The sequence below is a fragment of the Acinonyx jubatus genome, chromosome C2 (assembly GCF_027475565.1).
Source record: "Acinonyx jubatus isolate Ajub_Pintada_27869175 chromosome C2, VMU_Ajub_asm_v1.0, whole genome shotgun sequence".
Taxonomy (NCBI): domain Eukaryota; kingdom Metazoa; phylum Chordata; class Mammalia; order Carnivora; family Felidae; genus Acinonyx; species Acinonyx jubatus.
The window spans coordinates 92,148,663-92,161,160 of record NC_069384.1 but is presented as its reverse complement, the minus strand read 5'-3'; the positions used below and the strand labels follow the sequence as shown (position 1 = coordinate 92,161,160).

Genomic DNA, 12,498 nt, shown 5'->3' with positions numbered 1-12,498 from the left:
ATGGCAAGATGGCCCACCATTGGGACAGAATTCAAATAAAGGACTTTAATTTATACAACAAAATGTCATGTCACTAACTGTACCTTAGGTACCTGAAGTCTAAGGAACTCTTTCCAGGTGACATCATATTCTAAAATGAATTGATACCTTGACAAACTCCAGTGGAGATCTTTGATATAAGACAGTGGAGGCCTAAGAGACATTCAATTTCTTTGGCTTTTAGAGCACTAACTCTAAAGCCAGAGTCCCTGAATTAGAGGTTTGGCTCTGGGTGTGTGACTTGGGCAAGATATTTAACCCCTCTGTGCCTCAGTTGCTTCATTTACAGTATAGGAATAATAGTACTTATCTTACAGGATTGTTTTAAAGACTGAGTTATTATGAATGTAAAATGTAGGAGTTAGCTATGATGATGAGGATTCATAGATCTACTCAGGTAGAACACCAGCAAACTAAGGCCATGGACTCCAATACTTTAACCATAAGAAGTTTTTAGTTCTAGCTTTATACCAAGCACTGTGCCAAGAATTTTATATATGTAGTCACATCTAGTCCATATCAAGCTTTGAGGGAAGCACTATCATTATCCCACTTTTATAGATAAGAAAACTGAGTTCAAGTAACTTGCCCAACTAGTTTCAAAACTAGTTAGTGCTAATGCCAGGATTTAAATCCAATAGCCAAAGCCAACAGAAGTTCAAGTTAAAAAGAGCTATACCTGTATAGAGCCAGTCTGCTAGTAAGAACAGCAACAGATTGACAAGAATAACGGTAAAAACAAAAGAATACAAAACAGCATGTTACTGCTGGAGTATACTGTAGACAACTGTAGACAACTGTCAAAATCAGATCTGAACTACATAGATTTCTTATGTCAGATACTGTTGCAAGTCCTTTACATATTAACTTATGTGTGATAATGATGACAAACAATAAAACTTTATACATATAATCTCAGGCAATCTTCATAACATCATTATGGGTTAAGTATCATGACCATTTACATGATCAAGAAACAAACTCCTAGGTTAAATATGTTAAATAGGTCACACAGCCAGTAGAGCTCAGAGTCTGGATTTGAACACAGATCTCCCTGATTCTCAAATCACTTAAGCACTTAAGCACTGTGAAAAATTTCCCCCAAATTTGGTAAACACACCATCAGTATCATGAAGTTTTTTGTAAAGAAGGAAGGATCTATAGTTAAGTTTGGGACTCACTATATATTTTCTCATTAAGATTCAAAACACATGTTAGTATGGCAGGGATTCTGAAATGTCTTACAATTAAAAAAGAAATCCAAGTTAACTCTATTTAACTCATCATTCCCCAGTTTATTTAACCATGGAACTTCTTCAGGTTAAATCCTCCAGGACTAAATTTTATTCATTCATTCATTCTTTATCTATGATGTTATTCTTAAGCAATCTCTATACCCAACATTGGGCTTGAACTCACAACCTTGAGGTCAAGAGTCACACGCTCCTCTGACTGAGCCAGCCAGGCATCCCCAGGACTAAAATTGTAAATGCATAATACATAAAATCCTCCAGGACTAAAATTTGTAAATACATGATACATCCCTGTGTGATGCTTTCGTAATGTGGATCATACAACTAATACAAAACATTTCAGAGTGCAGGGGATTGAAGGGGAGAAGACTGAACAATCATAATAGGAAGCTGTGGAATATAGTTGAAAGGGCTATGGAGCCTCCTCAGACCTGTTCACAGCCAGCCTCCTCCATCAGTTATTTAACTTTGCTATTGGTTGTATTTATAACTCAGTAAATAGATCCATTATTTTTTTTAATATTTGTTTATTTGTTTGTTTGTTAGAGGGGAGGAGGGACTGAGAGAAAGGGAGAGAGAGAATCCCAAACAAGCTCAGCACTCTCAGCACAGAGCCTGACACGGGGCTCAAACCCATGAACTATGAGATCATGACTTGAGCCAAAATTAAGAGTTGGAGGCTCAACCGACTGAGCCATCCAGGTGCCCCAAACAGATCCATTATTATACACATATCTGACAGTAATCTTTTCTATTAAAAGCAAATCATTTTCTACAAGCAGAATTGATTTGCCTTACTAAGAAAGTCAAGGAAGCAGGGATTATTGCTACTGTGGACTTGCTCCTCACTAAGAGGGAAGAACAATGCCATGAAATGAAAGGAACTGTAACCTTGGGACAGAACGAGGCATTAGAACTGAGGCATAAACTAGGAATAAACTCAGTGAGGCATTAGAACTGAGGCATAAACTAGGAATAATGAGATAAACATCCTGCATTTTAGAAAAGCAGACTTCAGAACAAAGCAAAGGTAATTTGAGTCCCAGGGCAGGGATGATATTATGGGACAGGCAGTGCAGAAGACGGTCAGTGAAATCAATTTTTCATGAAATATTTATCAATTATCCATTCAAGAGGAAAACGGAAAGGTAGAACGATATCAAATGAATGTGGGAATCCACCAGTGATCTTTTAAGGAGACGGCCTAAAGTGTTGTTAGAAACAAGCAGATAAATTCATTACAAATTCAAAAACAAGCATAAATCTGCAAAAATAGCATGAGGAAGTTGGAAACCCAGAAAACAGTGAGGCTTGCAAAAAAGAAAAAAAAATGTTGCAAAGGGCAACAAAAAACTGTTCTGGGGTAAGTTCAGGGTCATAGGCACATAAAAGCATTAAGTCTGCCCTTTTGGACAAATGATGTCACAGAAGACTGAAAGAAAGCAGAACCAAGAATTCCTGTTTTTCTATAATGAATGATCTTCCAACCACAAACAAACGCTAAAACAGATAGGAAGGAAATTGTGTCTATGATAGCTGAGAAAGCCTAGAATATGGGGGGGAGCTTGTACATAAAGAGACAGCAACCTAAGGAAAGAAACATACAGGGGCCACACACACACACACAAATGCTAGCAGAGTGTAAAGGAATCTTAATCACCAAGAGAGATTAAGGCAGACTGGGGAAAAAGGTAAAGTTTCTAAAAGAGACAATTTCTGAGTAGGTGTTGAAAGATGAGTGGAATGTTAGCCAAAGTCTGCATGTGGGAGGGCATGAGAGGCAGAAGTAACAGGAAGAAAGTTGTCAGATACAAACATGCAGACTGTCATGGGAACAGGGAGACTGGATTCAGCAGTGTGGGACAGGCTGTGGCAGGCTCTATGTGCCCATTAAGGAATGTAGTACTTTTATTCTGCGACTATTGCAGGGGACAGGAGGCCAGGGGTGAGGGAAGGGATGGGGGGGGGGGGTGGTGGTGGTGAGATCCACTGGAGGGTTAACAGTCAGATTTGAGCAGAACAGGGAGTCCAGGAATCATTCTACAACTTTGACTTGATTATGCTGAATGTTGACAAGCCAAATAAATGTAGATGGAGCATCTGTCCAGATTTGTCTGGGAATAATTCTGGTTCAAAACCGTTGTCCGAGCATGATTATTAATAGCAGCCTCTAGCACTCTCAGAAATGTCCTGGTTTTGACAATAAGTTACAGGATTACCTAGATATATGTAACTTGGGGACTATCTGTGTTTAATAGCAATAATAGTAAACTTGTATTTAAATAGCTACAAAGTGTAGAGAGGAGAGTTTCCCAACAGGTGTGACACAAATGGATTACAGGTGGACCATGGGCCATGCAACATTGATATTTAAGTGTTTCATAGAAGTAAAAACGCAAAACCATTTTTCATAGCCATTCAAAATTTATCAGAGTTCATATTCTGCTTGAGAATAATTTTTAAATTTCTTATATAAATCTTTTGAGTTCTAGCATTCAAGCCCATACAGACCGATTTCCTCCTTATTCCCCCCAGTTTCCTCTGGAATACTTCTACAAACATAATCAAGTCTAGGGCATGAGAACAAGATTGGGAGACACTACTGTAGATTAATTTAACTGTGGGAGTTCAAAAAAACGTCAGGATACAGTCAACTAGCATCAAGTTATCACGAGCATTCCCACAGGTAGGTGTTGGTCACAGAGACAGAACCAGAGGCAAAAAGGAGAAATCCATCACAGAGGACTTTGTTTTCAGGTCAGCCTGGCTCAGCTGTGAGAGTGTCAAAATAGGAGCCCAGGACATGTGACTCCAGTCTCTGTTGAACTAATCATGTGCTCTTGGGGATGTCACTGACCCTTTCTGAGCCTCAGTTTCCTCACTTCATAAGTGGAAGTAATTCATGCCAGCCAGTTACTTATTATAAAAATAAAATGAGGGGTGAGGCACCTGTGCTGGTTCAGTGGGTAGAACATGTGACTCTTGACCTTGGGGCTGTGAGTTCAAACCCCATACTGGGCATAGACCCTACTTTAGAAAACAAAACAAAACAAAACTTAAAACATAGATTTTGAGGGCAAAAATGAGATAGGTGGAACCTTTATAAAATCTAGACTGCTGGGGCACCTGCGTGGCTCGGCCAGTTAAGCATCTGACTTCAGCTCAGGTCATGATCTTGCGGATCGTGGGTTCAAGCCCTGTGTCGGGTTCTGTGCTGACAGCTCAGAGCCCGGAGCCTGCCTCAGATTCTCTGTCTCCATCTCTCTCTGCCCACCCGCACCCCATTCTCTTGCTCTCAAAAATAAATCAACATTAAAAAAATTTTAAAATAAAAAAATCTAGACTGCTATATAAATGTAAAATAATGAAAAATTATGTTCGTCAGGATCTCATTTCTCTTAGGGCTGGCTTCCTCTTCCTATGTTGTCACTGGTGTTCCCTTCGGGTGTCCCCAGAAGGATCACACAATCTTACTCTCACCCTATGCACATCCTTTCCCACTAGTTCCACTACCACCCATTCACCAACCGCTCCCAAATGTGTATCTGCAGCACAGCTCTCTCTCCCTCCTGGGCTCTGGTCTTGTTGCTGTAAGCTATTCGTGAAAAGCTGTCCTTGGACTAGTCCCATGGACACCTCAAAACAAGGTCCAACATCTATTATCTTCACTTTCAGATCTGCTCCTTCCCCTAAATCAGGATCATCACCACCATTCACCCAAGTTCTCTAGAGTCTGTGCCAGGAGCTACCTTTGGCTCCTTTCTCTCCTTTACCCCATACAATCCCTTCATCAGCAAATCTGGTTCAGCTGCACTGCCGGCCAGCCTGGCTTTATTAGTTCAGGCTCCCACCTCTCACCTGGATTGCTTTCTAAGTGGACTGTCTCCTTCGCCTGCTTCCTTAAACTCCAGTGTCTCTACACTGCTACTGAGAAAAGACTGTTCTAGAACACGGGCTTGATTATGGGGTTTCCCTGTGAAAAACCTTTCAGTGGCTCCTTGCTTGGCCCACAGAGCCCTTCATTATCTGGCCTGTGCTTCCTTCCAGCCTTACCACTCTGAGGTCTAAGCAACTTTTAGTTCCTTGGCTCTATCATCCTCTTCCACCGGAATGTCCCTTCTGACTGGAATGCCCCTTCTTTCTCCCTCCTGTTCTCCTACCCCACCTCCTTCACTAAGGTCCTGTAGAAAGGCAAGCTCGTACAATGGTTAAATTCTAGAGTTCAGAGTGAGACAGGCAGGAGTGGAATCGTGATTCTACCTCTCATAAATTGTGTCAGCTTGAGCAATTTTTCTTTGCATTTCAGTTTCCTCCTTTGTAAGATAAGGAAAATAAGAACACCCACCTCAAAGAATCCTAGCATGGACTAAATGAATTGCATGCCAAGCACATAGCACAGTATCTGGCACAGGGTGAATGCTCACTATATGCTTAATAGAGGTTACCGTATATTTTTACTGTAAACACTTAACCTTGATGACTCAGAGTAGATGCCCGTGTGAAAGGGTAACAATCCTCAATGCCCGATGACCGGGTGCATATTACAGGTCCTTTCTAAGGCTCTTGCAGCAACCCATAAAGCCTCTGTCAGAAGTCTGTCATTCAAGTGCTACTCTGTAACTGTCCATAAGCTTATCTCCCCTTCACCCCACTGGAAACTCCTCAAGATCAGGCATGTGTCTTTCATTTTTGTTTTGCCAGTTGGTGTTTGGTCAATTTTTCTTATATGAGTGATGACTTCCAAATGGTAGTATTTTAAGTTTATTTTGGAATACTGAAAGGTAGATTGTGAAAATTTCATAATATGACACAAATTAGTTAGAATATAGCTGGGTTTGCCACTTGGAAATTCAATTACATTTCTTAATTCTTTATAAACATAAAATGGAGAAAATAAGTAATACACATTTCCCACATCAGTTCATTTGGCAATAATATATACTCATTATTTTAAAAGATGTAATTGTGTATTAACAGAGTGGTTAAGGGGAGCCTGGGTGGCTCAGTCAGTTGAGTGTCTGACTTTGGTTCATGTTGTATTCCCAAGGTTCAGGAGTTTGAGCCCCAGATCAGGCTCCCTGCTGTTAGCGCGTGGAACCCGAACCCTCTTCGATCCTCTGTCCCCCTCTCTCTGCACCTCCCCTGCTCATGCACTCTCTCTCTCTCTCAAAAACAAACATTAAAAAAAAAAAAAAACATACTGGTTAAGAATGGTTACTGCACTTCCACACCTCACAAAAATGTCTTTAGATCAAGCTCAAGCCACATGTTAGAAACAGAAGGTCCCACTAAAATACAGTAACATTCCTGTGCTCAGGGCTATATTTGTAGGGTTCTCAGAAAAATAACAAGGAAAACTGTAAATTAGGCATTATCTAACAAACCTGGTAGCTGAGTCAATCTGACCTTAATGTTTGATTGGATCCATCAGAAGGTGTCGCCTATGTAGCCCGACTCAGATTGCTCACCTGTCAGGATTAATACCGATTAAATATTGCCCCTAAAGCTATTTAGAGCCTTTCTGCTGCCATGTGTTTACAAAAATTCCATCAAGTCAACTAAAAACTATTGAGCTTGGTGACATCTCTAATTTACATGAATAAATATGTATCACAACAAGTCTAGAAAATGGCAGACAAAACTTAAATATTTACAATGTTCTCACATTAAATTTACCAGCCATTAGTAAAAGTCCCAGTTCATGAATGGTTATGAAAAAGGTTAACAAGTTGGAGTTCTTCACGGCGTGACAGTGCAGCTGTCATTTAAACCACCCTCACACAGCCTGAAGGCACATGCATCATGCACAGAACATCCAGGAGGAGACATGTTGCATTTTGATGTTTGGGGGCATTTTACAAGATGAAAAACCTTGCTCAACTTGTTCGAAAGCACTGACATCCATAAGAAATAGGGGGAACATTCAGCAAATATGCCAATTTCAACAATCTTTTACATTATGTCATCAAAAAGATACACAGAACTAGTAAGCTGGGAGATGATCAAGGTAAGCCAAGCCACGCCCCTGCTCTGAACTCCCTTAAGATTCCTTATTGCCTTTGGCCCCTCCTCTAAACAGCGTATAACCCCTCCCTCCTATGAGCTTCTGGAACTGTGCCTCTTCAGTAATGCCTATCAGCTCTTAACCTTTTTAATACCTGTATAGTAACATGTCTTCTCCATTCTACCAGGCTGTAGGTTCTTTTAGGTCATTTTGGCATCTCCCTAACACCTCACATAGTGGTCTTTTGATCTGTGTCACATCTAATTGAGCATGAAGCATGGCACTGTGACAGCTCTGTCAGGGGATCCAGGACGCTTCTTGTCAAGAAATCTGATGTTCTTATAGAACAATTACTAAAATATTAATCACATTGGCATTGTGTACACATCAATTCCACTTTAGAAGTAGGAAATCTACAAAATTTTTTTAAATCATTTATTACTACATGTTCATTGTAGAAAAACTAGAATATACAGATATGAAAATTGAAGCTATAACCTTATGGCCTAGAAAAAAATTACATTTTAAATTAGATCCTTCTACTTTTTCTCTAAGTATAGATAGACAAATAGATATACATAACTACAGGTTTTGGGATATAAATATTTTAAGCGGGATAATGGCATGCATATATGCTGTTTGTTGCGTTTTCCCACTTAACATACAGTACAAATCTTCTGTAAGTCATTAAACATTATTTTATAACCTAAAGGTTTTGAATGTATAGTATTCCAAATTATGTGTACCATAATTATGTAATCTCTAATATTACTTGCTTTCATTCTTTTAAATAATGCTGCAAAAAAAAAGGAAGAAAGAAACCTAGGTTGCTGAATGTTCCCCCATATTTCTCATAAAACAGCAGTACTTTTTGACTAGTTGAGCAAGGTTCTTGACTCTGTAAAATGTTTCCATCTCCACAGCTATAGCCTTGCCTATATCACTGAGTACTTAAATTCATACTGGGGCACCCACCGGGTGGCTCAGTTGGTTGAACATCCAACTCTTGACCTTGGCTCAGGTCATAATCTCCCAGTTCATGAGATTGAGCCCCAAGTCTAGCTGCGCTGACAGCATGGAGGCTGCTTGGGATTTGGTCTCTCTCCCTCTCTCTCTGTCAATCCCCCATGTACTCCCGTGTGTGCAGACTTCCCCTCTCTTTAAATAAAGAAATAAAATATAAAAAATAAATTCATACTGAGGGATTGTTGGGTCAAAGAATAAATATGCTTCTACTGCTTTCAATGAATATTGCCAAACTCAGCAGTGTGAACTTCTCAGGATCTTCACCTTTGTTGGGATTACTATTTTAAAAAAATCTTTCCTTGCACAGCATTCTGAGATCAGCCTCCAGAACCTGCCCAACTCCCTACTTTTGTCCCTCTAGTCTCTGGCTGACCAATCTTCATCTACACCTCTCTCTCCTCTGCCTTTCCCAGACCTTTTTTGTGTGCTGTTCTGCTCACATCTTATGAAGGCTTTGCTATAACCCTGAAATTTGCCTAGCTAGTATTTTATCCCCTTTAGATTCTTACAGCCAAAGTGTCAACCAACTAATCTGATAAGCTAATCCATGCTAATGTAAAAGGGCCCATCCCCAGCAACATGTATTCAGTTTAAGGAATACATATTGCCTACATCTGTAATGCATTTTATTTACCTTAAAGAGCATTGTTCTCAAATTTTACTGCATATTGAAATCACCTGGGGAGCTTTTAAAACTGATGCCTGGAATTTACCTCCGAGTAAATCTGGTATAGGCATAGGATAGGACTTAAGCATCAGGATTTTTAAAAACAAATTTTAATGTTTATTTATTCTTGAGAGAGAGAAAGAGAGAGCACATGAGTGAGCAGGCAAGTGGTGGGGCGGGGGGAGGGTCAGAGAGAGAGGGAGACAGAATCTGAAGCAGGCTTCAAGCTGTCAGCCCAAAGCTCAATGCGGGGCGTGGGGCTCAAACTCACAAACCAGGAGATCATGACCTGAGCTGAAGTCGGAAGCTTAACCGACTGAGCCACCCAGGTGCCCCCAAGTATCAGGATTTTTAAAGCTCCCTAGGTGATGCTAATGCAGCATCTGTGTTTGAGAGGACTTTAGAGAAAGATCTCCAGTACCTTCTTCTTAGGTAATATTGGAGGACCCCCCAGGAAAAAAAGCACAATGAACATAATCTCAATAATCTGACTCACCTGCACAGGGTAAAGGAGGGAAGAATTGGCATGAAAGGGTGCAGTGTTTGCCAATGACACAGAATAAAAGCAGCATTCGTATTTCTTGATGCTGGGCGCGAGCCTACAGTGTTAAGAAGTAGGCCAAGAGGCCAAGCTTCACTTCTGAAGTAGCTTCAGTTACTTTTGTAATTGAGCAAGTCAGCTCTGACTAAAATTGTCTGGGTAACAAACTTCATGCCATGCAATCTAGTGGTAGCTCTCCACATTTCAATGAGATAAGTCATGTCCAGTTTACATTTGTTTTACCATTTGAACAAAGTTGGGCAATCTAACAGATCTTCATAATCCATAGTGGACCTTTGGAACAACTCTTAGAAGAATAACTACAAGGTCCAGGCATTTGAATGCATTACTAAACCTCACAGCAACCTTGTAAGGTAGATATTAACCCCATTTTACAGGGAAAACTGAGGACTAGTAAGGTTAGTAATTGCCTGGCCTCGCTGCCAGCAAGTAGCCTGGCTGGAACGGGACTCAGGGAGGCAGGACTCTACCTGTCCTGCTCTTACTCACAATGTGTTAAGTCACATTGCCTTGTCCTCAGGATGATGTGGAGTGACATTGGTAAAATGCTTTATTGGGTAGAATGTGCTTCCGTGTGGTCTGAATGATCTTTCTAATATTTCACAATTTAGAAGAAAAGTGAGGAGAGCCACTTCTGTGCAAACTGACTCCCAAGCCACAGTGTCAGGTGAGGATACTTGGTTACCTCATTTATCTTGTGACCTGGCTTTACACTCATTATCACTCCCAAACACCAGCTGAGGGCACATTCTAGCTAGAGGATCATAGGGCCCAAAGGCCTTGCCCTTGATGGGTTGACAGCCTATAGTTAGGGAAGAAAGGCTTTTCTCCAAACCTGGCTTTTCCCAAATTACATATGATGAGGAAGACTTCTTTGATGACCTGAAAACCAACTATCTCTGCAGGCAATATAGCCATTTTTCATGTTTTTCTTATTCTTACTAGTCATTATTCTTATTGTTGAAGGCCATTACAACCCATCCAGGGTAAATGCCGTTGTACCCCAAAACCTTAAAAGGATATCACTCCCAAATTACAGAATTTCTGAAGGAAGAGAGGGACCGTAGGGCTTGCTACAAGATTGCCTTTCTTGAAACAAACGCTAGAGAAGGGGATGGTCACTCTTTCACCATGTCAGTAAGCAGGAGGGAAGGAGGGGGTCTGTAACTTCAGACCATCCCTAAGGGACAACAGGGGACTTTGGGATTGAAAACATGGCTGGATTTAAGAAAAACAAATCCCTAGTAGGAAGGTGCTACCATACCCTACTTAAGGGGCTTTTTGATAGGACAAAGCCTCAGAGACTCTGTGATCCTACACACAGAACAGACAGGGGAAAAGGAACATCAGCCCTTTAGGAAAAATCACGATTTTTTTTCTCTTTGTTTAGTCACTCCTGAAAAAAAAGGAGCTTACAAAAATAACCTGCGATTGAGGAGGGTTAGAATAATAAGGCCCAGCTTTGCGGATTGGAGTTCAGATTTCAGATTCTCTGCCACTAAAACGAATGCCTCTTACTATAGAATAAACTCCAGTTCTATTTTACGGTCCATGGGGGAAGAGATGCATCCCCATGATACAAGACACAGAAATGTCACCCACCAGGGTAAAAGCAGGAGTATCCTGGCTCGGTAAAGATTGTCTCCTTGACAGCCGAGGACATAAAATAAATGCCGCAGGGCAGGCAGAAAAGTGCATCATGCTGCCGCCCCCCTCCACCGCCTCTCCTCTAACCAGGCTGCCAGGCCTCCTGGCCTCCTCCGTGGGCTGAGCTGATAAGCCCCACGCATGAAACGGGAGATCCCTGCGGTTACTCAGGTGCTTAGACGAGCCCTGCCTGCAGCCCCCGGGAACGGAGAGCTCCACGGTCCGAGGATGTTGGGAGGCTGCCCGTGCCGGCTTCTGCTTTTAAGGTGGCTGCATTACCAGGAATCAGAGACTGCCCCCCCCCCGCCCCCCGCCAGCCTTCCTAAAACATTTAGCTCACTCTCTCCTGGCCCCTACGGAAGAATGAAAATGGGGGGAAGGGTGGCTTCTAAAATGCTGTAAGGTGGTTTTTTTTGACGTTGCAAACCAAGAAGGAAGGGGGGCGCTTATGACAGACGAAGGGTTAAACAGTTGTCAAATTCGATTCAAGAACTTCACCTTCTCGATCACCAACGCAGAAGAGAAGACACAGATCTAGCCCGCTGCTAGCAAGGAGGAAAATGCGACACCCTGAAAAAAAGCCTGACTGAACCACCTTAAAAATCGATCGCCTAAATGCGTTAGAAAAATATGCGTTCTCGTGGGACGCGGTCCGGAAATCTTGCTTCCCCCTCCAAATATTGCTTAAGAGGGAGAGAGAATCAGCGCTGGGCTGCATCTCACCACTTGCTGTGCGCTCCGGAAAGTCGCGTCCAGCAGCATCAGCTTCCAGGGATCGGACACGGAGCTGGGCAGGGGGATGTAGATGTAATAGGCGGCCAGCGCCACCAGGGCGGTGAGCAGGACACAGGACGACCTCATCCTCCCCCGGCTCGGCTTGCCCGCGGATGGACGAGGGAGGAAAGGTATATGCCACCCGGAGACCTCCAGCAAGTTTCTGCAAGGGTCAGCCGCTCATTCACCGTTTCTTATACGCCCAGCAGCCAATCAGAGGCGGCGTAGGGAGGAAGTCGGAGCGCTGACGTGCCCTGTCTTCGGTGTCCTTGCAAAGTGTTGCAGACGCTTCAGGTTTGAGAAAGCTCGGGGGCTGAGCTGGGCGAAGCACAGCGGACTCTGGAGGACACAGGTCTATATTGCACGCCTGTGACTAAGGCCTCCCTCCAGAAGGATCCCAAACTGAAACCGGGAATAGTTTCAATGGGATGAGTCTGTGTGTGGGTGCAAAGTACGTGGGCCATTCTGACTCAAAATGGAGAGACTGAGAAAGGGAATAAAAATCCACTGTCTTCCCGAGCCAGAC

The 12,498-nt window shown here is 42.3% G+C and overlaps 1 protein-coding gene across 1 annotated transcript in view; it reads right to left on the bottom strand.

The window, feature by feature from the left end:
• The window catches only part of NCEH1 (neutral cholesterol ester hydrolase 1), a 60,118-nt gene extending 47,880 nt beyond the window's left edge, over window positions 1–12,238 (bottom strand). Inside the window, exon 1 of the mRNA XM_015088568.3 lies at window positions 11,922–12,238. Within this exon, the coding sequence (XP_014944054.1) occupies window positions 11,922–12,059 (138 nt within the window). The 5' untranslated portion in view covers window positions 12,060–12,238. The remainder of the gene's footprint in view (window positions 1–11,921) is intronic.
• Window positions 12,239–12,498: the final 260 nt, after the last annotated feature.